The sequence below is a fragment of the Orcinus orca genome, chromosome 14 (assembly GCF_937001465.1).
Source record: "Orcinus orca chromosome 14, mOrcOrc1.1, whole genome shotgun sequence".
NCBI lineage: Eukaryota > Metazoa > Chordata > Mammalia > Artiodactyla > Delphinidae > Orcinus > Orcinus orca.
This window is the reverse complement of record NC_064572.1, coordinates 29,814,772-29,838,646: the sequence shown is the minus strand read 5'-3', so window position 1 is coordinate 29,838,646 and position 23,875 is coordinate 29,814,772. Positions and strand designations below refer to the sequence as shown.

Below are 23,875 nucleotides of genomic sequence, written 5' to 3'. Positions count from 1 at the left end.
GAGAGAGAAATGTGGCAAGGCAAAGAAATCTACACGCCTTATGGAAATCAGGAGGGGGACTCTGCCTGCCTGCGCTAATCACACTACTTTATATTCCTCTGCCTCTCCAAGAGCGAGTCCACCTTCCCCATGCCTCTGGGTGGCAGGGACGGGTGGAGAGGGATCCCATTGCCTCAAGAGGCTTGGCGGAGGGGGGCCAGGTAGAACTGAAGACAATTTAGAGGCCATGACCCTGGGTGTCCTGGGAGCCAGAGGGCAGTGGGTGATTTCATCTCCTTCCTGCTCCTAGCCCTCTGCTGGGTGCAGCTGCCCAGACTTGGGGCCCCTTCCCTGAGAACAAAGGCACCACAAATGCCCTCAGGAAAGGGTCCTAGGCTGGGACAGGGCACTGGGCTCCAGGCAGATGGGTGACCATGCCTGATGACAGTGTCACTCAGCTGCCCTTGGGCATCCTGAAGTCAAACCCGGGCACAGCTGCCCAGGTTTGCAAAGAGCCCTGCCTACATGACCCATGCCATGCCTTCCCAGGCACACAGGTACTGGCCACATAGTAACTGTGGTTAAACAGACAAAGCAATACAGGCATGAGTGAATGAGCTGCAGGTATGTATCTGTGAATGTGTGGGTGTGAGAAAAAATCAGAAGACAGAGACAGTGGGAAGGGGGGCAAGAGACGGATGATCTGATTCAAAGAAAAGCTGACAAAGATAAACAGAGAGAGACTCGGAGACAGAACAGGCAAGGGTGGTGGAGGGCACTCAGATGAAGAACTAAGTTGAGAGAATGATGAAACCAGGAGCCTGGCCACGCCCAGCAGAGTGGTGCCAGCTGCCGTCTTTTCCTCCATCTAGCTGCTTCCCACGCCTGCCCTTTTTTTTTTTTTTTTTTTTGCGGTACGCGGGCCTCTCACTGTCGTGGTCTCTCCCATTGCGGAGCACAGGCTCCGGACGCGCAGGCTCAGCGGCCACGGCTCACGGGCCCAGCCGCTCCGCGGCATGTGGGATCTTCCCGGACCGGGGCACGAACCCGTGTCCCCTGCAACGGCAGGCGGATCTCAACCACTGCACCACCAGGGAAGCCCTCGCCTGCCCTTTTGAGCTTCTGCCACTTCCACCTCTGGGATTCCAAACCCTAGCCTCACTCCAACCCTCATCTTTTTCACGGAGCCCACATCCAGCCCTTGCCCATTTGCGCTCTCTGCCATCACCCTGTCCTCTTTCTCCTTCTGTCCGGATTAATGAACCTAAAGCACTTCTCTGAGGGTATCACTCATACTCAAGAACTGTCGATGATGGCTCCTGACCGCCTGCTGAATTAGGTTCAAACTCATGGTGGCATTCATGGCCCTGGAGCCTACCCTTCTCCCTTACAGGGGGGTGGTATTACATATTTGTTGAATTAAATGACAGTGGAGAGAAGGATGGTGCTATCTGAGCATAAAAGTCCATCAGTGGTGCTATTTATGCTGGTACCTTTCACGTCATCTTTTTTGGGGGGGATGTGGGTGGAAAGGTCTTCAATAATATAAATTTTTAGAAATTTTATAATTAACATGCAGTGAAATTGACATTTTGGGGTATACAGTTCTATGCATCTTAGAATATATAGCTTTGCATTCTCCCATCACAAACAGGATGCAGAACAGGTCCACCCCCACCCCAAACTCCCTTGTGCTATCCCTTTCCGGTCACCCCTCTCTTACCCCTAACCCCTAGTAACCACTGATGGGTTCTTTGTCACTAGACTTTTGTCTTTTGAGAATGTCATAGAATCACACAGGACGTCTGTCGCCTTTGAGACTGGCTGCTCTCACTCAGCAGAATGCCTTTCAGATCCATTCGATTCTCACTTCACCTGTGGCCTGCTTATTTAAGCACAGTCCAGTTCCTATAGGATGAGTTAGCATATCTGCGTGGACTGCAGAGCTAGGGAAGGAAAGTCCTGTATCCCTCTAAGGGCAGGGCCAAGCCGGTGTACTAGGGAGGGCTTTGAAGGTGGGCGGGAGAAGAGGGTTAAGTGGATTTAAAAAAACAAACAGAAAAAAGCCTGGTGGACCTGCTCAGTAAATGTCAGTGGATTTGGACCTTCCCTAATGAGGGTAATTAAGAGTCCTTATGCGGAGAACAGAAAAGTAAATACAGATATGTATGCTAATTGGGGACTACTGATAGATGTTCAGGCGGCTGCCTCCTGTCTCCCCACCACTGTCTCAATCGTTCTCCTGGCCTTCAGTGCTGCCTCTTGGCCTTCCTCCTCCCTCAGGGGTCGCTCCTTCTCAGTGTCTTTGCTGGTTCGTCCTCATCTTCCCTAACATGAACGCTGAGGTGCCCTCAGCCCCCAGCCCTGCTCTCTGCTCTTACCCACACCCCTTTCCTTGGGTGAGCCTGGTTAGACCCACGGCTTTAACTACAACCCAGACGCTGGCAACGCTCCCATTTTCCCCTCCAGCCTGGACCCACACAGTGTGGCTGGAGCCTCCTTGGCTCGAGAGGCTCCTGTCGGATTTCTAGGATCTCGGAGAGCCAGCTGACGTCATGCTGGTAGCTCGAGATAGGCCATGGTAGGAGTATGTACACCAGAGAGATCACCAAGTGCTACATGTTCGGGTCCTCCAACCCCAGAGCCGCTTGCTGGGCGTTTACCAGCACACCCCCTCTGTCTTCCCGGCATTTCCACTTGAATGTCTAACGAGCACGTCAAACCTAACATGTTGAAAGCTAAGCCACGGATTCCACCTTCCCCTCACCAAAGCTACTGCTTCACTATCTCAGGAAGTAAGAACTCCAGTTTCCTAACTGCTCAAGTCAAACAGCTCGTGCAGTCATTCTCAAGGACCCCCATCACCCCAGCAAATCCTCTCCCTTCAAAACACGCCCAGGAGGTGACCACTCCCCACCCCTGCACACACCTGTCTGCCCACTTACTGCCCTCGCCTCCTAGGAATGGTCCTGCCCTGCATTGTCTATGGATCCAGGCAGCCAGTGCATCCTTAAAGTTTTTTAATTGAGATAAAATTCATCATTTTAGCCATCTTTTTTTTTTTTTTTTCTTTTTTGCAGTACGCGGGCCTCTCCCGTTGCGGAGCACAGGCTCCAGACGCACAGGCTCAGCGGCCATGGCTCATGGGCCCAGCCACTCCGCGGCATGTGGGATCCTCCCAGACCGGGGCACGAACCCATGTCCCCTGCATCGGCAAGCGGACTCTCAACCACTGCGCCACCAGGGAAGCCCATGTTAGCCATCTTAATGCGTACGATTCAGTGGTTTTGAGCGTATTCCCCACGTTGTACAACCACCACCTGTATCTAGTTCTAAAACAGTTTTATCATCCCCAAAGGAAATCCTGTACCACGAGCAGTCCCTCCTCATGGCCGTTCCCTCCAGCCCCTGCGACCACCAATGCGCCTTCTGCCTCTGTGGGTCGCCTGTTCGGGACACTTCGTGTAAATGGAATCCCCCACTGTGTGGCTGTGTGCGTCTGGCTTCTTCCACCTGCATCCTGCTTTCTAGGTTCACCTGTGTTGCGCCATGGATCAGAGCTTCATCACTGTAACAGCTGAATAATATTCCACTGTACGGAGACAGCACATTTGTTTATCTACTCATCAGGTGGTGGGCATTTGGGTTGTTTCCAGAGACGGTCCTTTTGAAACTTTGGTCCGATCAAGTGCCTTGTTCCCTGCTCACGATCATCTTCCTGCCTCCGAAAGCAGAGCCTCAGAAACAGCCAGGCCTGTCTGCCCTCCCCCAGCCCACGGGCCTCCTCGTGGCTTCCTCGACGTGCAGGCACACTCCTGCCTCAGAGCCACCAGGCCGGCTGCTCCCTCTGCCTGGAATGCTCTTCCTCCAAGTAGCCACACAGCTCACCCGCCACTTCACTGAGGTCTCTCCTCATACGTCATCTTATTGGAGAGACTTCCTCTAACCCCTTCCCCTCCCAAGCACTCCCTTAGGCCCCTCACTCTGCTTTATATTTTCTCCATGGCTCTCATCACCACTGGACATAATATACATCGATTTGTTTCTTCAGCCTTCCACTGCTGGCACATACACTGCCCGAGGGCTGGACTTCGCCTGTGTGTTCACTTACGAACAGTGCCTAGAAGAGCATGTGGCACGCAGTAGGTGCTCAACAAATACCTGCTGAATAAATGAACGAACGACTGATTCCCGCCTCCCACTCAATGCAAGAGTCCCTCTAGGGCATCTCTTTCCTCTGGCCCCCGGCCTGCTCCCCTGCGTGCTTCACTAGCTGCTCGCTGTGTATCGCTGGCCCTGCTCTGTGACCTCACGTGGAAGGTTCCTGTCTAAATTCGTTGTGCTCAAGTGAGAAGAGCAGAGGTACCTTCTGCCTGTTGACACTAGGCTCAGGGCCCTTGTCAGGACAAAGGAGAGGGAAATACACTCTTCTCTGCACCGAAACATCCTTCCAACTTGGGATGTAAACATATGACAACACTGATCTCGAAAACTTCTCTCACTCCCAATTCCTTTTTCAAATTCAATGGAGAAGGTCTGGAGAGGAAGGAGGAAACATCTGCCCTAGGCCTTCATGGACAGAATGACAACACAGCCATGAAACCTTGCCTTGCATCGAAAGCCTCCTACCCGCCTCCCGGCCCATCCCTGCACCATTCTCCCCGCTCAGGGGACAGAGGCAGCAGGAGCCCAGGAAAGCAGGGGAGGATGCTCCCCGGCCTCCTCGGTGGCCGGCCCTCCCCAAGGCTGCTCCACAGGGCTCTGCACTCCCTGTGCCTTGCTGATGAGGATGTCTCACAGCCCATGGTCACGGTGACGGGGTGGGATACACAGGCACAGCTCCTAGCTGAGCTCTGCTTATCCCTACCCTTCAAGACGGGGATGAACAAGACACACCACCAGTTGCTGTTGGGGCCGTGACAGCGGGTGGCAAATGGGGCAGGTGGGGGAGTGTGGGAGTTAGAAACCACGTTCTAGGGTGAGGCTGGGCTCACCAGGGCCCGTGGTGAAGGGGCACCAGAGTGGGCATGACCCAACCAAGAGGCGACGGAGAGAGCATGAAGTTTGTTAGTTCTGTTTATGATCCGGGTGGGGGTCTCCAGGAAGACCAGACGCTGCTTTTAGGGGGATAAAATGATTGCCGGTACTTCCCATCCGTGCCAATGGGAGGTGGTGGGTGTGGGGAAGGGAGCTGGGTAAAAGGGGAGCAATCCCCCAGATCCAACATGGAAGATGACCTCCAGCCGCTGGAGGGGACTCTAGAGCCGTGGGTACTTGGGTGGGGAGGGGTGAGGTATGGGTGCTGGCACTACAGCTGCCAAACAGGCCCTGCCTGCTTCACACCCCCGCCAGGGCTACGGGGCCTGGCGTAAGAAGCATGCTAAGTAGATTTACGGTGAGACTGAATTGGGAGGGGTCTGAATCATGTCGAGGACACCCTCTGCTCCTCAGGGAGGCTGGAGCTTAGCATGCTGGGAGGAATCACACCGCGGGATGCAGCCACGCACGGAAAAATCCTTAGCCAAGGCAACTGGGGAGAAATTAATGGGAAAAAGCACCGATGGGGCTGCCCTGCTCCCCCTGGCTTTCTTTCCAGAGCGGCTTTGCTTTGAAGTCAAAAGATATTTTCCTGGTGAGCCTAAATCTTGAGGGAGGAACCCTAAAATATGTATTGAAGCTGTGACACGGCAGAGGTCTCGCAGACAGACCCCTGCCCACAGCCAGGGCAGAGGCGGGGAGCAAATGCGCAGAGCGGTGCTCACCCAGGCACCACGGATCGCAGGTCCCGGCTATGCTGACTGTGCTTTGGGTGGACGCTTAACCCCTGCTTTGCAACAGAACCACCAGAAAACCTTTCAGAAATAGGAGTAGCCAGGATGGGCACCTGGCTGGGGGGAGAGGGCTTAGGCAATGTGCCGTGCCTTGGTAGTTCCCTGGGCCAGACCCCTCGTCCTCTACCTCCTCTCTGCTTTACTTCAGTGATGAAATCACAAGCTGGGCGAGAGGTACAGGATGCTGGAGGCATTCCAGCTACTTCCCTCATACCCCGCGGGGGATTCAGTGGGAGGTGGGTCATTTCCAGCCAGATCCCAGTTATCTCCCTAATGGAGGGGAAAGAAGGGCCTGGATGATTGGATAATCGCACATCCACAGGGAGTAGAAACCTACATCTGCCTCCACCGATGCTGGCAGCCTGCCCTCCCCTCTCTCCCTCATCTCTCGTCACTGCTTCTAGACTTTGGTTTCTAGTTCAAATTGCTTTGGAAAATAGGAAAGCAGAGGTCTATGTGTTGGGTCACATCAGCAGGTAGGGAGAGTTTAGGGCAGCTGGGATCACTCCCTAGGGTGCCAGGGATGTATATTTCCTGTGCCTCTACTGCAAAGTAGATGTTGGTAGGTGGATTTATGGGGCCCAGTTGAACAGTGGCCTGGAGGGTCCAGAGCCGGAAAATGGACCCTCAGCTGAATGTCTGACATGGAGAAAGTGGCCTCTCTGTTCTCACCCCACCTCACCCCAAATGGATGTGCAGCTCAGGATGGCAACTCTGAGAACCACTGGAAGGTCAGCCTTACAGCAAAAGCCCAAGGAGGGAGTCTGGCTGAAGGGGGTCAGTTAGTGAGGACAGGGATTAAGGAGGAGTCTTCCCTCTTTTTCGTGCCATGGACCCTAGTTACAGTCTAGTAACCCCCACAGACCCCCTTAAGAGAATAACATTTTAATTGCATAAAATAAAACACACGGGACCACAATGTCAATTAATTATCTTGAAATACAGTTATCAAAGCATTTAAAAAGGGTGTTAGAGTAGAATTATGTGCTTCTTAATGCATAAAACAATGAGATTCGGCAGCAGGTCTAATATACACCATAATTTCAAAGTAGTGAAGAGTGTAAATGATATTTTGAGATCCCTGTGACACCTGTAATGCGATATGAAAATATCTGAGATTTCTCTTGGGCTCAGAGTCACAGGTACTACTAAGGCCGCTGTGGTTTCTTTCTATTTCATAATTAAAGGGAGTGCAAAAGTTCAGGTAGAGGTTAGCAAAAATAAAGATGCAGATTTTTCTCCATTCAGGGTCAAGGATGCCTTGGCGAGTCAGTGGGCTCCCATCCTGGATTAAGAACCCCTGGACTAAAAGGATGCCTGGGAGGGGCCCATGGGGCCCGCCCCACAACCTTGCAGGGCTGTGTGGGGAGGAGGGCCAGAGGAACCGCAGGCTGGACAGACTGACTAACAGGAACAAATGCGAAAATGCATTTAAATAAATACAAGGTTGCGGGCTGGGCTCCCTGACAGGCCTGGAACACATGTGGAATGGAAAATGAGGGTGATGGATAAAAATAAAGCCAAGATTAACAGGAGAATGAGAGCAATCTCCCCTTCTCACTGCCCCCTCATGCCTACAAATAAAACCAATATTCTGGAATATGGCCTTTTCTCCCTGTCATTTGCTTTCTTTTACTTATCTGTTTGGTGATGTTTTCTCCTTGGGGAGGTGGGTAACTCCATTTGTTTGGTTTTTTTCCCAATGCCCCTCAAACAAATGAATAGTGTCATCTCCTGCCTGAAATAGGAATTAGCTCCTGCCAGATGTGTTCCCACTCACCTCTGTGGTGCAGCCGCCCCCAATGCCTCACCTCCCCCTCGCCTTCCCACCAGCCATGCTGGAGGTGGGAGACCCACCTGCTTGGTGGGACCAAACCTCTGAGAATGGGGAGTCATGGCTGTAAGTAGAGAGATGAGCAAGAGGCACAGGAGTGTTTAAAGCCAAGCTCTGAGACCCACCGGCTGTGTGACCTTGGGGAAGTCCCTTAACCTCTCTGAACCTCAACTTCGTTTTCCCTAGAAAGGACACAATAATACACATATCTTCCAGGGCTGGGAATAAGAATTGTTAGGATTTAAAGAGTGCTTTTTATGGGCCAGGCACTGTTCTAAATACACATATTGACCCATTTAATCCTCATAATAGCTCTATGAGCTAAACATTATTACTGCCTCCATTTTGCAGATAATAAAACTGGATCAGAGAGGATAAATGAGTCCCCTAAGGTTACACAGGACAAAAGTGGCAGCGCCAGGATTTGAACCCAGGCAGTCTGGCTTCAAAGCCCTTATCTGTAACCACTCTAGTTGGCTCTTTCTTCCTAACCCATGAAGGGCCAGGCTGCCCCAGGTGGTATCCAATAAAAAAGCAGGGAGAGGCTGGGGGCAGGGCATGAGGCCCACAGCAGTGCCAGGCCCCTCTGCCCAAAGAGGGGAGCAGAAGTGGCTGAAGCAAGTTCGGGGTGGGGGGAGGATGGGCCAATGTCGGGGGTTGGTTAGCGTTAGGGTTAGGGAAGCTTCAGGCGGTGCCCTCCCCCTTCCCACCTAGGTCCTTTTGGACAAAAAGAGTGTTAGGATTTATAGGCTTCAGGCTGACTGCTCCAACCCATGGTTTCCCAGCGGTGGCCACTGAGGCACAGAGTGGGGACATGACTTGCCTGGAATCCCTCTGTGAGTGAGGGGTGGGACTGGGCTTCCCTGCTCGCTCCAGCACCATCTTCTCCGGGAGCTCCGGACAGGTCTGGTAGCAGAGTGCTATAGTCAGAGTTCAAAACCCTGGGTCCATTTGAACACGGGAGAGCCTCAGTCACAAAGGCTGAAGACAGCCACTCAGGGTCCTGAGAAGCGTTCTGAAGGCGGTTTCTAGCGGACTTTTTGGTCTCATTGTAAGGGGCCTGGCGTTCTCTGGCTTCTTGCAAACACCTTAAGAGGAAATTGGCTATAGGGCAGGAGAGCCTCAAGTCAGATGCTAGGAAGCACCTGCCGGCTGGAACAGGTGGTCAAGGGAGGTGGGAGGGTTTTCTGTACAGGAGACGTTGCTGCGTTTCCCTGCTTCCACCCATGGCCCCCGACAGCCCATTTTTAACGCAGCCCTCAGGGGGCTCCTAAAAAAAGATGACTCAGAACACATCAGCTGGCTCCCGCTGGGGCTCACAGTCACAGAAGAACACCTCCCCGTGGCTGGCAGGCCTGGCACCATAACGTTTGTTGAGTGAATGAATGCATCACCCCCCACCTGTGTACATTTCAATATCGTCCCTCACAAAGGCCAGGGGGCAGCGGGCAGCCCGCAAATTAATGACATCTGAAGGCCATTCTGTAATGACTGCAATTCCCAGAATAGGGCAGAACCGGGCAGCAGAGGCCTCTCTGGGGGGATACTGGCACCCCACTCTCCACTCCGACCCTTCTCCTCTGCAAACATATTCTCAAGGACAGCAGCCAATCTGTTCTGAGAAGCTGTGGGTCAGAAGTAAAGTGGATCAAATGCTCCCAACTCCTGAGAATAAAGGTAGGATATAACACGGATAGCATTTCCCCTGATGAGCACGTGAGAGGAACTGTCCGTTTTTAGCCCAGTCAGCTGGGCGGGGTCGCGCATCGTACAGAAACAGCATTTAACAACAATCCCCTTTGCTGGAATTTGGAAAGCAGCCAGAGGCGCGGATGGGCTTCCACACTCCCCGCCTCTGGCCCCCAGCCCTTCGGAGGCAGGAGGCAGGACTCGCAACTAAGTAGAAGAATGGCTTTTTAGGACAACTGAACAGAGACTGCCAACCCTCCCGATCAGTGCAGACGGGAAAACACGACAGCCTGTGGCTGGCGCAGCCGTAGGTAAGACGGAGGAGGGCTGCAGGCAAGATCAGGAGAGGAAAAGTTGACCAAACTGGGGAAAATGCAAAGGTCATGTTGAGGGCAAGGGAGTGGGTAAGGATATGGTAGGGATCCAAGTGGGTGAGTGCGTAGCTACTCCCTGTGGCTTCCGAGAACAGCAGCGAGGAGGAGACAAGAGAACGCCCAGCAGGCGAGCTGGGGGAATGAGGCTGCCGAGGCCTTTCATTTGAAACTCGGAGATGAGCTCCCATACCAAGGCTGACTCCTGGGGCCTTTGCCTTGAGATTCTTTTGGTGTGGTTTGCATTACAACCATCTATTTGCATCTCAACTGTCACACGGTACAAATGGGTGGTTGCTGGTTTCAGCCCACCCTGTCCCTTTCTCCTCTGGCTTCTGTAAGTTTTCTGTAGCCCGGCAAAGGGGAATAGATTACTCAGCGAGACTTGACAATAGGGATGCCGTCCTTGGGACAGAGAAAGGGCCTCTTTCAAGCACATTTGCTGTCTTGAAGGGTCTGGCAGACCCTGAGGTTCAGTGAGAGGCTGAGTAGAATCTTGGATGTGGAAGGGATGGCAGGCATTATCTAGGCTTTGTGAATTAGATTAGCATCCTTGTTAGGAAAGACTGCCACAAAGGGCTGACTGAGAGGTTAAACTGCTTCTTCCTTCCCTTCCTGTTTTCCATCAGCACCCTCTACTGCCCCACAGCGGACCTTTGAGGTCACCTTCCTACACAAACTCAGCAGGATTTAGGCTTCAGCATAAGGGTACTGACTGATGATCCAGTTTGGCTAAAGCCCTGGGCCACCTCATTGCTTCTTTTATCATTTAATCATGTTTTTAACTCAACCAAAATGAACTTCTGCGTGCCCCCCAAGTGCCAGGCAGAGTATGAGGCACTGGGTTACACGGGTGAGCAGAAGCTGACCTGCTCCTACCTGTGGGTCATTCGGCCTAATGGGAAGACGGATACTCTTGAGACCACCACACCAATAACCGCAAAATCACACTCATGATGGGTGCAAGGGAGAATCACATGTTCTAGAGAATCTACAGCAAAGGGATCTGACCTCTCCTCACGCGCCCTTCCCTCCTCCAAATCTGCTCCATAAACATTTTCCTGCCACGCCTAGCAAATCCAGAGACACAAATCCCAGCAGATGGAGCCTCCCCTCAGAAAGAGAAGTCGGAAAAATGACAATTAAAAAAAGTCTTTTCCAACAGCTCTTGATTCCCCTTTGAGGTTCTCTGATTCTTCCCAGACATTGGACACTTGGGCAGCGCTGCAAGTGCCTGTGGCTGCTGTCTTTTGTTCCTGTCGGTGATGTGGCTGAACAGTCCACCTTGGGAACCTGGGGCCTGGCCGTTAGCACCCAAGACTAGGCTTTGGGAGCATTTCCCTGGCCAGATCTGAAGCCCTCCAGAGTTTTGGAGAGTGGAGAAGAGATGGGAGATGCAAAAGAACAGGGCAACTGAGAAAGCAATTTCTCTCTCTCTCTCTTATTTAGGAACCAGCCCAGGACCACATCTGGGGTGGTTTGGGTGCTGCCCTATGGGGAGACAGGAAGATGGTCCAGGTGACCTTAGGGTGGGATAGTCTGGGCTGCCTCTCCTCCTCTCTCTGCACCTCACTGTGCCCTGGAGAAGTGGGACCCTGTGGGAAGGAGGCCAGTCCTCTACCGTCAGAGACACTGGCCAAACCCCAGGGGAAAGCAACAGAGTGGTCCCTGGTGGTGTTGGGCATCCTGTTCACAGTGGGCGTGCTGATGGCCGTGTCTGAGGGGGGAGGGGTCACTAGGGCGGGCTGCATCCAGACGTCCCTCAGCATTCCTGCAGATGCTTCCGACAGGCTTCCCGCAAAAGGGAGCCTGAGGTAAAACCCAAGAGGTCCGAGTCACCTTGAGATCCCTCAACAAGTGGCAGGGCCCTGGGAGCTCTGGCCCTGCCGGTGGTGATGTCCCTGGACCATCTGGTTAACATCTGTGTGTGGCCGGCACCATGCTAAGTCCTATACGCGTATCATCGGATCTCCTCCTCTCCACACACCTTGTTGATACCCTTTGTGGCAGAGACAACTATTTAACTGCTTCCCCACATTCCCCAGCCTTCAGGCAGTGAGGTGGGGGCACCTAACTAGTTCTGGCTGATGGGCCCTGAGTAGACGTCACACTTCTGGGATGAAGCGTAGAAGAGCTGGTGCTTAAGCCTTTAGCTGCCCCCTGCTTCCTGCAGCAACCACGATCCTGCAGAGTGTGTACCTGCGTGACCACACAGAGGAGGGTCTCCCTGCCCACCCTTGCCGGACAAGTAGTCCCAGTGAGAGATAAACTGCTCTTTCAGGGTTAACTTGCTCCTGCAATAGAAACTGACTTATACATTGTCTTTTTATTCCTGTTTTACACAGATGAGCAAAGTGAGGCTTAGAAAGGGCCAGTGACTCACCCAAGGTCACAGAGCTAATAAATGGCAAGGCTGGCCTTGAACACAGGCCTCGGCTGATCCCTTGGCTCGGCATTCAAGGCCCCCCGAGGCCTATGTCCCAGCCCACCTTGCCAGCAGCCCACTGCACAATCCCTGATCAGTTGCACGGGTTACTGCCTGTTCCCTCCATGTACTTACAGGTTTCTCCCTCCGGTCCTCCCTGTGGGCCACAGCCTGGCCCCCACCACCCCTCCTGAGGACCCTTTCACCATCTGATTTATACCCCAAGGCTCAGCCCTAGTCCCCCTCTCACCATAGAGTCTTTCCCGATCCTCCGAGCCCCTACTTCCCCCTTCCTCAGCTGAGCTCTGGAGCCCCACTGCCTATAGTCACCGGACCCTGGACCCACGCTGCTTCTAGTGTCTCTCTTCCCTTGGGCATTATTATCAGCCTGAAACCTAGAATGGGATTTTCTTCTGAGGTTCTCATTCACACAGCCGTCTCCAAAGGGGGACCTGCACTCCCAGGGGATACAAGATGATCCACTGGGATGTGAGAAAATGTTAGAATCTGTTTTTATATTTGTTTGTCTCCACCTTTTAAACTTTCTACCTTATTGTATATGTTTTAAAATTACATATTACATTTGCATAAACACATTTGGCCCCATGGGGCAGGGACCATGGATTCCACTTCCTGGACTCCCTGAAGTGGCCAGATATAGCTGCTTGTAAACAGCAGATGCAGACTTCCCTGGTGGCACAGTGGTTAAGAATCCACCTGCCAATGCAGGGGACACGGGTTCGATCCCTGGTCCGGGAAGATCCCACATGCTGCGGAGCAACTAAACCTGTGCGCCACAACTACTGAAGCCCACGCGCCTAAACCCCGTGAGCCACAACTGAGCCCACGTGCCACAACTACTGAAGCCCGCACGCCTAGAGCCCGTGCTCCACAACAAGAGAAGCCACCGCAATGAGAAGCCCACGCACCACAACGAAGAGTAGCCCCCGCTCGCCACAACTAGAGAAAGCCCTCACGCAGCAACAAAGACCCAACGCAGCCAAAAAAATAAATAAATAAAAAATAAATTAAAAAAACCCAGTAGATGCTCAGTGCATACTTCAATTATCTCAGACAGATAGGTATGGAAAGACTTAGCAGGAGATGGAGGCATGTGTGCACGCACATATGTGTACACACATGAACAGAAATGTGACTGTGCACGTACACACACACACACACACACACACACACACACACACACACACAGAGGCCAACTTGCCCTTGTGAACCTGAGTCCTTGGGGGGACTGTGTCCAGTTGAGAGAAGCTGACAGGAGACAGGAGAGGGGCCAGGAAGTGAAGAGGAACCGGGCCTGGAGCAAGGCCAGTACAGCCACGTGTGAGGAGTAATTGCAGAGAACACCCCGGGCGGGAAAACCTAATGGAATTCCTGAGCAGAGTGGGCCAGGGAAGCAGCGGTAATAAATAGAAATCCTATTAAGGCTGTGACTGCTGACGGGCAAGGGAGGTAGGGCGAGGGGAGGGGCGGGTTGGAGGCAGGCTGAGAGGGTCCTGAAGGGATGGAAGCTGCCCCATCCAGGCCCGGTCCTTGGCCTAGTGACACAGGGCATAGCTAGGCTCACGGGAGCTGCAGCCCTGCCGGAGCCTCCTCCCTCCTGTCCCTCTTGAGCTATCTCCCACTCGTGGCCCATGTCCATCCCTCTTAAGATTGGCTGGCCCTTGGGCAAGGGGATGCAGGTGTCCTGGACCCTCTGGAGTCTCTTTATGGCCTGGGATCCTCTGGAAGGCACTTACACTCCTTGCAAGGAAAAGGCAGGGTCAGTATTACCCCAAAAGCAGCAATAAGACTTTTCCAAAGTCACCATTGATACAAGAGCCTCTACCTTTTAAATTTTCTATTTTTTGTGTGTATGTTTTAAAATGTACCTACTAGGCTAGTATGATGATCATGTATATACATTTCTAAACATAGAACTATACACTGGAGGTGTGTGCGCAAACATTTTCTACAGGGTGTAGGGGGGTTGGTCCAAAAGTTTAGAGACTACTAATTTTTGCAGCCTTATTTATCCTCAGAACGTAGCAGGGGAGGCTGCAGCAATGTTTGTTTCTATGTTATAGATGGGGACCTGGGAGCCCAGTGACCCCTGGCATCCCTTCCAGGGTTGCACAGCCCGGGCCGGGTGCTGGGCTGGACGGCCATGCGTTCTGGGACTCACCTCGTCCTTGTCCACCACCTGGATAAAGAGGGGGAGGGCAAAGCCGACCTGTGCCAGCTCAGTGATGGCCACGCTGTACTCGGAGCTGTTGAACTCTGGGGCATTGTCATTGATGTCAATCACCAGGATGTTGAAGGTTGTGGTCACTGTGGCATCAGATGGGGTGCGGTCATCATTCAGCTCTGTGCCCTGCAGATAGAGGAATAAACACCCCAGGGATGAAGGTGGCCATAGTCACAATAAAAGTCATCATTTACCAGGGCTTTCTCAATGCTGGGCACTGCGCTTTATGTGAATTATCCCATCTGATCCTCACCATAATCCCAGGTGGAAGATTCTATCATTAGCATCCCCGTTTTACTGATCTCCATTACCAATGGGGAAACTGAAGCTCAGAGAGGTTAAGTAACTTGTACAAGGACACACAGACAAAGTACCAAACGCAGGCAGTGGGATTCTAGAACCAAGGGGATGAGGTGGGGTGGGGAAGACGAGATAGATTTAGGGGTTCATCTAGGGGCAAAGGGAGAGTCTTCATTCATTTGGCAAATGATGAAACTGAGGCCAAGAACGTTTGTGCTAGCAGATAATCAAGAATTAATTCAGCATCTGCTACGGACTGAACACTGTGCTAGGCACCGTGAAGGTCTGGGTTGGACTCAGAAATAGATGGACTCAGACACCTGGGCACCCAGTCTCTGGGCCAGAGTCCTTGGGCCGCAAAATACCCATTCGCAGTCCCACCCCAACCTTTTGAACCAGGATCTCTGGGCAAGAGGCCCAGGACTAGGTATCTTTTACCAGTTCCCCGGGGGATTTGCATTCACAGCCAGGTGTGGGAACTCATCCTTATATTTTATATAAAGATGGAAAAGCTGAACTCAGGGTTGCACAGTGAGTTGGGGCTGGGACTAGGGAGCAGCTCTCTCCATTGGAGCTGCCTGCCTCCGTAGGAAGGGAGCAGAGACAGAAGGGGAGGCTGGGAGGGGGCCTCGGGCTTGGCTCCGGATGGGGGAAAGGCCGTGTTAGCTTGCCCTCCCCCGCTGGCCCACATGTGCACATCTGGGTAGAGAGGACAGAGGCAGTGGGCGAGTCAGGGCTAATCAATCCATCGCTGTCACAGGCCTTCTCAAGGTCAAGGAGAGCAACGAAGGGCCAGGCTGCACCATCCTTCCCATACCAATGGAAGGGCCTCCTTCCCAGAGGCCCTCTCCTCAGTCTTTGCACCACCCCCTCCTCTCAATCGAAGGCTGGGGCTGGGGAGGACCCCTGTGGCCCAGGCAGCGTCTGTACCCTAAACGGGTTTCCCAGGGAATGCCTCAGCAAGTTATTGATTTTTTTTTTAGCAAGTTATTGATTTTAATGAAAACCAATCATGAGTGGCAAGGGGCTGCAGGGGGCAGGGGTCCATGGCTCCATCACACTTTCCGGGGTGGGGACCACCACAGCTCTGCCCCCTGCCCGCTGCATTGCTGTTTCTTAACCAGGTAATAGCCCCAGGGAAGCCACAAGAATTAGAAATGGGAGAAAAACCCCAGAAATGAGGTAAACCTAAGAATCTGAGTTGGCTGTATTAGAACTTGAAAGCATGGGATAATAGAGAGGATGACTTGTGCCTCCTCACCCCTGAAATGGGGATGAAAGTTGCAATCCTCTGCAGTTGTTGATAAGGGCTGAGAAATGCCCAGCAGAGGGCCCCTGACAAGGCCCACATGTGAAAAGCGTTGGCCCTTCCTGACGGGGGCCCTGGGCACAAGCCCCGGGAATCAGTGCAGGGTAAGGGAACAGAAGTGACCCGCCTCCTGGACCCTCCGCCTGGGCACCGCTGGAGGCTGGCCCCACAGCGTGGGCATCCCCTCTACCCATGATGGAGGTGCCCAGCACCCACTCTCACCTTCACAGTCAGGATGAAGCCATGGCTGTACAGGGGGTTCTCCCGGTCCAGCACGCCGTTCAAGGTCAGCGCCCCACTGATGTAATCCAGGGCAAAGATGCTGTTGGTATTTCCTGCAAGAGGGAGAATTCAGGGTGTGACTGGGGCCCCGGGCAGGTGGACAGGGGGCCTGGGGCCAGGGCTCCTCTCTGGACATTAAGGATTAATCGGTAACTTAAAATGAGTGCTGGTTCCAGGAGTAGTGCAGAGAACTCTGGGGTACAAAGGAGCACATAGCCCAGGCAGCAGATGGCCCCGAATCACAGGATGAGAACATTATGCCCGTTCAGTCTTCCTCAAGGCTCTCTGACTGAGGCAAGGAGAAAGGCTTGGTTTGGTGCTTATATGTCTTTAACAGCCTGTCTAACACTTGCTTCTTTTCCTTCATAACAGAGAGAGAGCAGCCTTCAGGCTCAGAGCCTTTCAAAGGGAGCAGTACCCAGTGAGGACTCAGTGACTGCTATGTCTGAATATTTGTGCCGCCCCAGAATTCATATGGTGAAATCCTAACCTCCAAAGGTGATGGCATTAGCAGGTGGGGCTTTTGGGCTTAGGTCATGAGGGTGAACCCGTCCTGAACGGGATTCTTCTCTTATAAAAGAGACCCCGCAGAGCTCCCTTGCCCCTTCCACCATATGAGGATTCAGCAAAAAGGCACCACCCGAACCAGGAGGAGGGCCGTCACCCAACCGTGCTGACACCCTGATCTCGGACTTCCAGCCTCCAGAACTGCGAGAAATAAATTTCTACCGTGTATAACCCACCTGGTCTGTGGTATTTTGTTACGGCAGCCACAGTGGACTACGGCAGTAGCCTTGTTTTGTTCCCCTTGTGCTTATTTTTACGGTCATTTCCTATTCTATTCTGTTCTTTCTAGTCTATTCTACTTTACTCTACTTTTCTATATGGCGGTGATATAAAGTTTCCTTTTATGATAAATAGAAGTTAAAAACAAAATTCAATTTTAGAAGTATTTAAGTATTTATTAAAATTTAAACTATGTATTTAAAGTACTGGCAAAAATCACACACACATGGCACTGCCTCAAATGCACCCCACCCCTCTCTCACCCACCAGCTTTGTCTTATGCTGCCCCACAGGTACCTGGCCCTCACAGTGGCTTCCGCAGGTTCCCCAGATCCATTCCTGCCTCCTGTCTTCCTCCCACCCAGGGCCAGCCCCTCCTCCTCCTGCTCCGGGAAGATGGTCCTAAGCTCTCTCACTTACCCCTCCGGCCCTACAGGAGGTAGTTCCTGCTCTGTTTGCTCTCCAGTTGCTTCCTCTGTGTTAATGTGCTCATTTCACCCAGCCTAAAAGATGGGGGGCTTTCATGACCGTTCCTCAAGGTACCTGGACAATGCTGGGGACACAGTGGCAAGCATGTTCCTGAAGGATGGTTGGTTCCGGCCCACCTGGGCCCCCATACTTGCCCTTGTGCCCTTCTCATCAGGATGTGAGTTCACTGGGAAACCCTCAATTCCACTCCCCTCTCCTCCGCATTAACCAGTGTGTTGGTCCCTTCAAACACTCGCTCGCTCACTGCCATTCATTCACATATTCAGCGGTCCCCTGGACGGGTTGTCCTATGGCCAGGCCCTGTGCTTGGCGCTGTGGGGGACGCAGAGGTCACCCTGCCAGGATTTCTGACGCTGAAGCACTTACAGCCTCGTAAGGGAGCTCTGACACCCACAAGAATCAGCATCTCAGTTCACAGCAGGGAGAGGCTGTTCACACACAGGAAGGCTCAAAGAAGTAAAGCTTCATGGAGGAGGTGACATTAATTCCTTACACCACTGTCTAGCTGTGTGACCTTGGGCAACTTATCTAACCACTTTGCATCCTGGTCTCTTCATTTGTGAAATGAGGATAATAATGGATCTATCTCATAGGGTTATGAGAATTAAATGAATGAGAAAAAATATATACACATGTACAGGCTTCGAACAGTTCCCGGCACAAAATAAGTACTTGATAAATGTTGTTTGAGCTGGACCCTGGAAGACAGGCGGGATTGGGGAAGCGGGTGGATGGACACGGATTCCATAGGTGGGAACTAACATCCAAGCCTCCAACACACAAGGTGGACACCAGGATCGCCCATGGAAGCTGCTGTATCTCCCTGCTCCGCCCCTTCCCCGGCTCTAAAGGGATCCGCACACAGGCTCATGTCCTCTCTTGGATTAACTAGGGCAAAAGTAGAGGGGAGACAACGTCCTTCTCTAGCTTTAGACTCTGAGGCAGGGGCCGTTCTCAGCCCCTCTGTGCTGGCCGGCAAGGTGGCCCACTCCCAGCCCACTGCAGAGCTTCTCTGACGCAGGGGAGACATGGCCGCTGACAGCAGAGCCCGGCCGGGTCTCACGTCACTCTCAGAGTGTGGGCTTTGGAGACGCTGACCTGGGCCAGGCCAGGGAGGGGACGTCACTCCAGCCTCCACCTTGCCTAAGCCTGTGTCCTGCGGCCTGGGTACCCTCCTGCGGGCTTTTGTACAGCTGCCCTTGTGAGTGGGGAGGAAAGAGTCGCAAGGAGGCATATACATGCATGAATATATAGGAGTTTTTTTAGCTAGGAATTCTGCTGCTGGGGAAACAAGAGGACATGTGCTTTCATCCGCTCATCATTAGCTAATCCACGCAGCAAACAATTATTGAGCTCCTACAGTGTACCTGGGACACCTTCTGGTGCAGGATGTCGCCCTCAACCAGGTATTCCCGTGACAGGGTGATCAGTGCTGAGATGGCTGAAGCATGGACAGCGCAGGGTGCTTTAGGGGCTGGGTCCTCGGGGCCCCTAAATGCTGAGCTGCAGGGCTGCCCTGAGGCAAGACCTCCAGCCGCTTGCCTCTCACACCCTCTTCCCCACCACACACACAGGCATGGGCCCCGCCTCCTCAGCGCCCCTGTCCGGCATCCCATCATTCCAGAGTTTCATATAAATTTATTCTTCCCAATAAAGGAAGCTATCGATGTTTACATGTGATTCAACTTTTATCTTTGCCAGTTTTTTCCTATAAATCATTCGCAAACCAGAAGCCTTTTGTCGAACGATGTGCTGTGGTTTTCAGTTGGGAAAATAAGGTTATCACCCCTGGCAAACTCAGTTGGGTCCCGCACTCAGCACCTTTGCCCTACTCATGGCCACATTGCCCATCCCCAACTCCGAGTCTGTCCCCAGCACATAAAATACCCCTCTCCCAGGCTCGGCACCTTCTCCAACCAACCTGTAGGCAAATACCCCTCAACTGGTACAAATTCAAACTCAAGGACCCTCCCCCCAACACACACACACGTGCACGCGCACGCACACACACACACACACACACACACACAAACACATTCTTTTTCACACATCTGTGTGGAGAGTTCACCTCTCAGCCTCCTGCAAAGTACGAGTGACTAACTGCCAAGACCAACAGTCAGAAAGGGTTACACCCAGGGAGCTGACAAGGCCATCTAAGTGAGTCACTGCCTCTGATATTCCTGCTGTCACCACGGCAACACGAGCACTCACCGGGATGCTGGCTTGGGCAGGGATTAGGAGGTGAGCCCTGTGCCCCAAGCAGGGCAGGTCTCATTCAAAGACCGGTTGACTGATCAGATCACTCATTCATTCCAGTTCATATCAAGCACCTACTTTGTGCAAAATGCTAGAGAATCAGCAGAGAAAAGCAGGCAAGGTTCATGTCTTCAGCCTCACACGGAAGATCTTCATTCAGAATAAAATCACACTATTGAGTGTATAAGAACTTGCTAAGCTAAGGCCCCTGAAGGAAAGCAACGTGGAACAGAGAAGCAGTTATGCCCTGAGTTCCAATCATGGCTCGGCTACTAGCTAGCTGGGTCAGCTTGGTCAAGTTGCATTATCTGGGCCTCAGTTTCCTCGTCGATAAAATGGGAGTAATAATAGTACCCACCCCAGAGTGTTGCTGTGAGGATTAAATGAGTTAATACAGTGTCTGGCACATAGGAACCTCTCAATAAATGTTGGCCGCCTGTCCTGCACCAAGACAGCACCATGGACCGTCTCCTCCACCCACCCCCACCCCAGGAGCCTGTACCTAGAGCTTTCGCCCAGCGGGAGCACTAAGCCAACCCATCCTCTTGCCAGGAGAGCCTCACAACCAAGGGCCCAGATGTACAAGGTGGCAGCCCTGAGGCCAAGGCTGAGAACAAAACCCTCAGGTCCACAGGGCATTGCACCCAGGGTTCCGGCCTCGGGGTGGGTCACCACTTCCTTGCTTCCCTCCTTTATCACCCCTCTCCCACCATCCGCCCTCCCCCGGGGGGCCGTGGGCTTGGAAACCATACACATGAGTTTCTCCGCTATCCTGGAAACTGATACCACCCTGTCAGCCCTCTGGTCTCCCAGACACTCTTTATCCAAGTCCCATGGGGACCAGGGGACTGGGGGTGCCTCACTGGGGGATGCCTTTCACCTGTTCAGCCCCCACTGCTGAGCAGAAGGGCAGCTGCTTTCCCTGGGTCGACAGGTGCTGTCCTAGGGGATGTACCTGGCAGGGGAGGGGTCCTTGCAGGGAGTGAGGCTGCACCTTGAGCACCCTAAGACTTCTGGGAACTGGTGACTTAAAGCGTTCACACAAGGGAAGAAGCAGGTCATTCCTAGCTCTGCTGGTTCTCTTATGGGACAGCCACATCCGCCAGGAGCTTCAGGCATCGAGACCTCTTCATATTTGCAAGAGGGAGGTTGAGAAGATGTGAATGAAGTCGGCAATAGCACAGAAGGCTGCTGAAGGGAAGTCACAGCCCTCTTCCCCTGTTTATTAAAAAAATAGTAGCTACAGTTTGTTGAACACTTTTCCCTGTGCCAGGCACTGAGCTAAGATGTTTGCACAATTATATTACTCAGTCTTCACAATAACTTTAGAAGAAGACACCCTGTGTTACATGTGAGGAAGCAGGCTCAGAGAAGTTAAGTAACTTGTTCAAGGTCACACAGCTGGTGAGTGGCTGGCCTGGAGTGAGATTTACGCCTCTCTTTTTCTCCCTGCAGGTGTTTGCCCTACACACAGGTTTGCACCCACTCTGTACCTGGCCCGGTGCTAAGGGACAAGGAATAGGGCGAGACAAATAAGAGACTGTCATCCTTCATAGAATGAGGTGGCAAATAATTTGCTTTTTTCTCAAGAGGGGGTCCCAGTTAAAAACTCTCTACGTTCTGAAAAGTTCTAGGTAAATTCCTCATAAAATGATAGAGTTTTATGTAGCAGCAGAACGTCCACGTGGCGATGTCCTCCAAGAGCTGGAGGGGAGGGGTGGATGGGGACTCGAGTGGGAAGACAGGAGCTGTCAGCACAAAGGTGGTGACATAGATAAGGCACTGGCAAGCCGGCCTTTAGGGCAGACCTATGGCTCCAGTGAGGATGCACAGGAAAATGTAGATAGAAAAGCAGCGGCTGGGCTTCCCTGGTGGCGCAGTGGTTGAGAGTCCGCCTGCCGATGCAGGGGACATGGGTTCGTGCCCCGGTCCGGGAAGATCCCACATGCCACGGAGCGGCTGGGCCCGTGAGCCGTGGCCGCTGAGCCTGCACGTCCGGAGCCTGTGCTCTGCAAAGGGAGAGGCCACAACAGTGAGAGGCCCGCGTGCCGCAAAAAAAAAGAGAAAAGAAAGAAAGGCAGTGGTCAGAGAGGCAGATGGGAAACCAGTATAGAGCCAGGTGCCCAGAGGCGGGAGAAGGGGAAGTTCTGAGAGATGGTTGACAGGGTCAAACAGTGCCGAGAGAGGCTCAGGATAAGGAAGATGTGGCTAAGGTCCCCCATTTGGATCTTCAGATGCCCCTGGAGGTCAGACTGTGAGATACAGTGGCTGAGGGGGGCCCTGGGGACTGTTAGTACAGGCGCTGCTGCTGGGAGTTTGGTGTAATAAACAGGGAGAGAGGCCGAGTGGCGGCTAGAGGGCGCAGCAGAGTCAAGCAAAGGGCTTCTGTTTCATAGATGGTCAAAGGCAGAGGGAGAGGGAAACTAGATTGGAGGGTGTGAAGGTGAGGGTAGAGGGTCAGACTCGGAGACAAGGCGGGTGGCTCTCTTTGGGCCTTGAGGGCTCACCCTCCCACCTCCTCCTTCCTTCAAGGCTAGCAGGCTCTCTCCTTCCCCAGGCGCCCCTCCTCCCGGCCCCTGCCAAATCTCATCATTCCCACACCTTGTCCCCTTGTTATCTCACCCGGCAGCATCTTGACCCATGGCAGAGCTGCGTCTGGGCGAAAAGCAGTTTAGTGAGTGGCTGATGGTGCGTGTGGGAACACAGCCTGATGACTTTCAATTGCTTTGTCTGCTCCGCTGGGCTGACAGCAACCCACTCTTGCTGCCCCCAAGTTAAAGGAAAACCAATGGCTCCCACCTTGGTCCTGTCTGTTCTTAGGGTCCATTACCAATGTCACCAGCCTCAGGAAGCCAGTCCTGGAGGTTGCGGCCTCTCTCACTCCACTGAGCCCCAGGGCTGGGCTGGCACCCTCAGAACAGCCCTGTGCTGTGGGACCTCCCTGGTTCTCACATCCAGAGACCCAGCGTCGCCTCAAGGGTAAGGGCTAGGGTGTCATGCGTCCGTCCCCATGCTACCCAGAACAATGCTCATTCCCTACCTGTTGGATGGCCTGAAGGTTCTTGGCCCCCCGTAGGGTTAGGAAGGGTCAATGAGCACACACTAGGTGCGGGCATACTCTGGGTCTGGCCATGCTGGGCCATGGGGTTGAGAAAAGAAGAAAAAAAAGCCATGCTTATGAGGAGCTCATGATCTAGTTGGTCTTCTGGGCCCAAGTAACGTTCCACTCAAATGCTAGTTGCTGAATGGATGAGAGGACTAGTGGGACCCCGATCCCTCACCTGGCCTCTGACTCGCTTACCCGGCCCTCCCCAGGGCCAGGGCCAGGGATCCTCCCCAGAGAAGTGAGCAGAACTGGGATATGTACCCCCTTCCCCCTGGTGCTCCCTCTTTCAGCCGTAGTCTCTGCCTGGAGTCTGTTACATCAGCACCCTAGTGAAGACTGCCTACTGTGCATGAACTCGAAGGATGCAAAAAAGACCTAAGCACCAACAACAGATCTGCCAGTTACCAGCTGTGAGACCTCCTGCAAACTGAATTCCTTTGAGCCAAACCCCTCATCTGTAAAGTGTGGATAACAGCTCCCACCTCACGGGACTGTGTGAGGATCAGGCGTGATCATGTATGTAAAGCGCCTACAGTGGTGCCTGTCTTGGTTCCCATCCCTTCTTTCCCTGCCATGCCTGTTTTCTGAATACGAGAGTTGGACCAGGTTAGCCCCAACTATGGCCCATCTTATCCAGAATGAGTCAGGAGGGGCCCTCCCCACAATATCCAACATGCATTGTGCCTGGTGCTGTGCAAAGGTGTTTTTTTTGTATATTTATATAGGATGTTACAAAAAACGTGAGTGAACTTTTTGGCCAGCCCAATACATTTCAATTTTCACAAAGCTCCCATGAGATAGGTACAATTATCCCCATTTTCCAGATGAAAAAACTAAGGCACAGAGAATAACTGGTCCTAGGGCAGAGCAAGGGGTGTAACAAGGAGTTAAACTCAGCTCTCACTAAGCTAAAGAGCTCCTGTCCTACCCAGAGGCCCCTGGATTCCCCCTGCCCCCTCCCAGGGGTGGTTGT

The 23,875-nt window shown here is 52.9% G+C and overlaps 1 protein-coding gene across 1 annotated transcript in view; it reads right to left on the bottom strand.

The window, feature by feature from the left end:
* LOC125960983 (cadherin-23-like) overlaps positions 1-23,875 on the bottom strand; it is a 360,246-nt gene that overhangs the window by 109,456 nt on the left and 226,915 nt on the right. Inside the window, exons 11-12 of the mRNA XM_049696875.1 lie at positions 16,206-16,318; positions 14,312-14,500 (exon numbers count right to left, since the gene is read on the bottom strand). Of these exons, the coding sequence (XP_049552832.1) occupies positions 14,312-14,500; positions 16,206-16,318 (302 nt within the window). The remainder of the gene's footprint in view (positions 1-14,311; positions 14,501-16,205; positions 16,319-23,875) is intronic.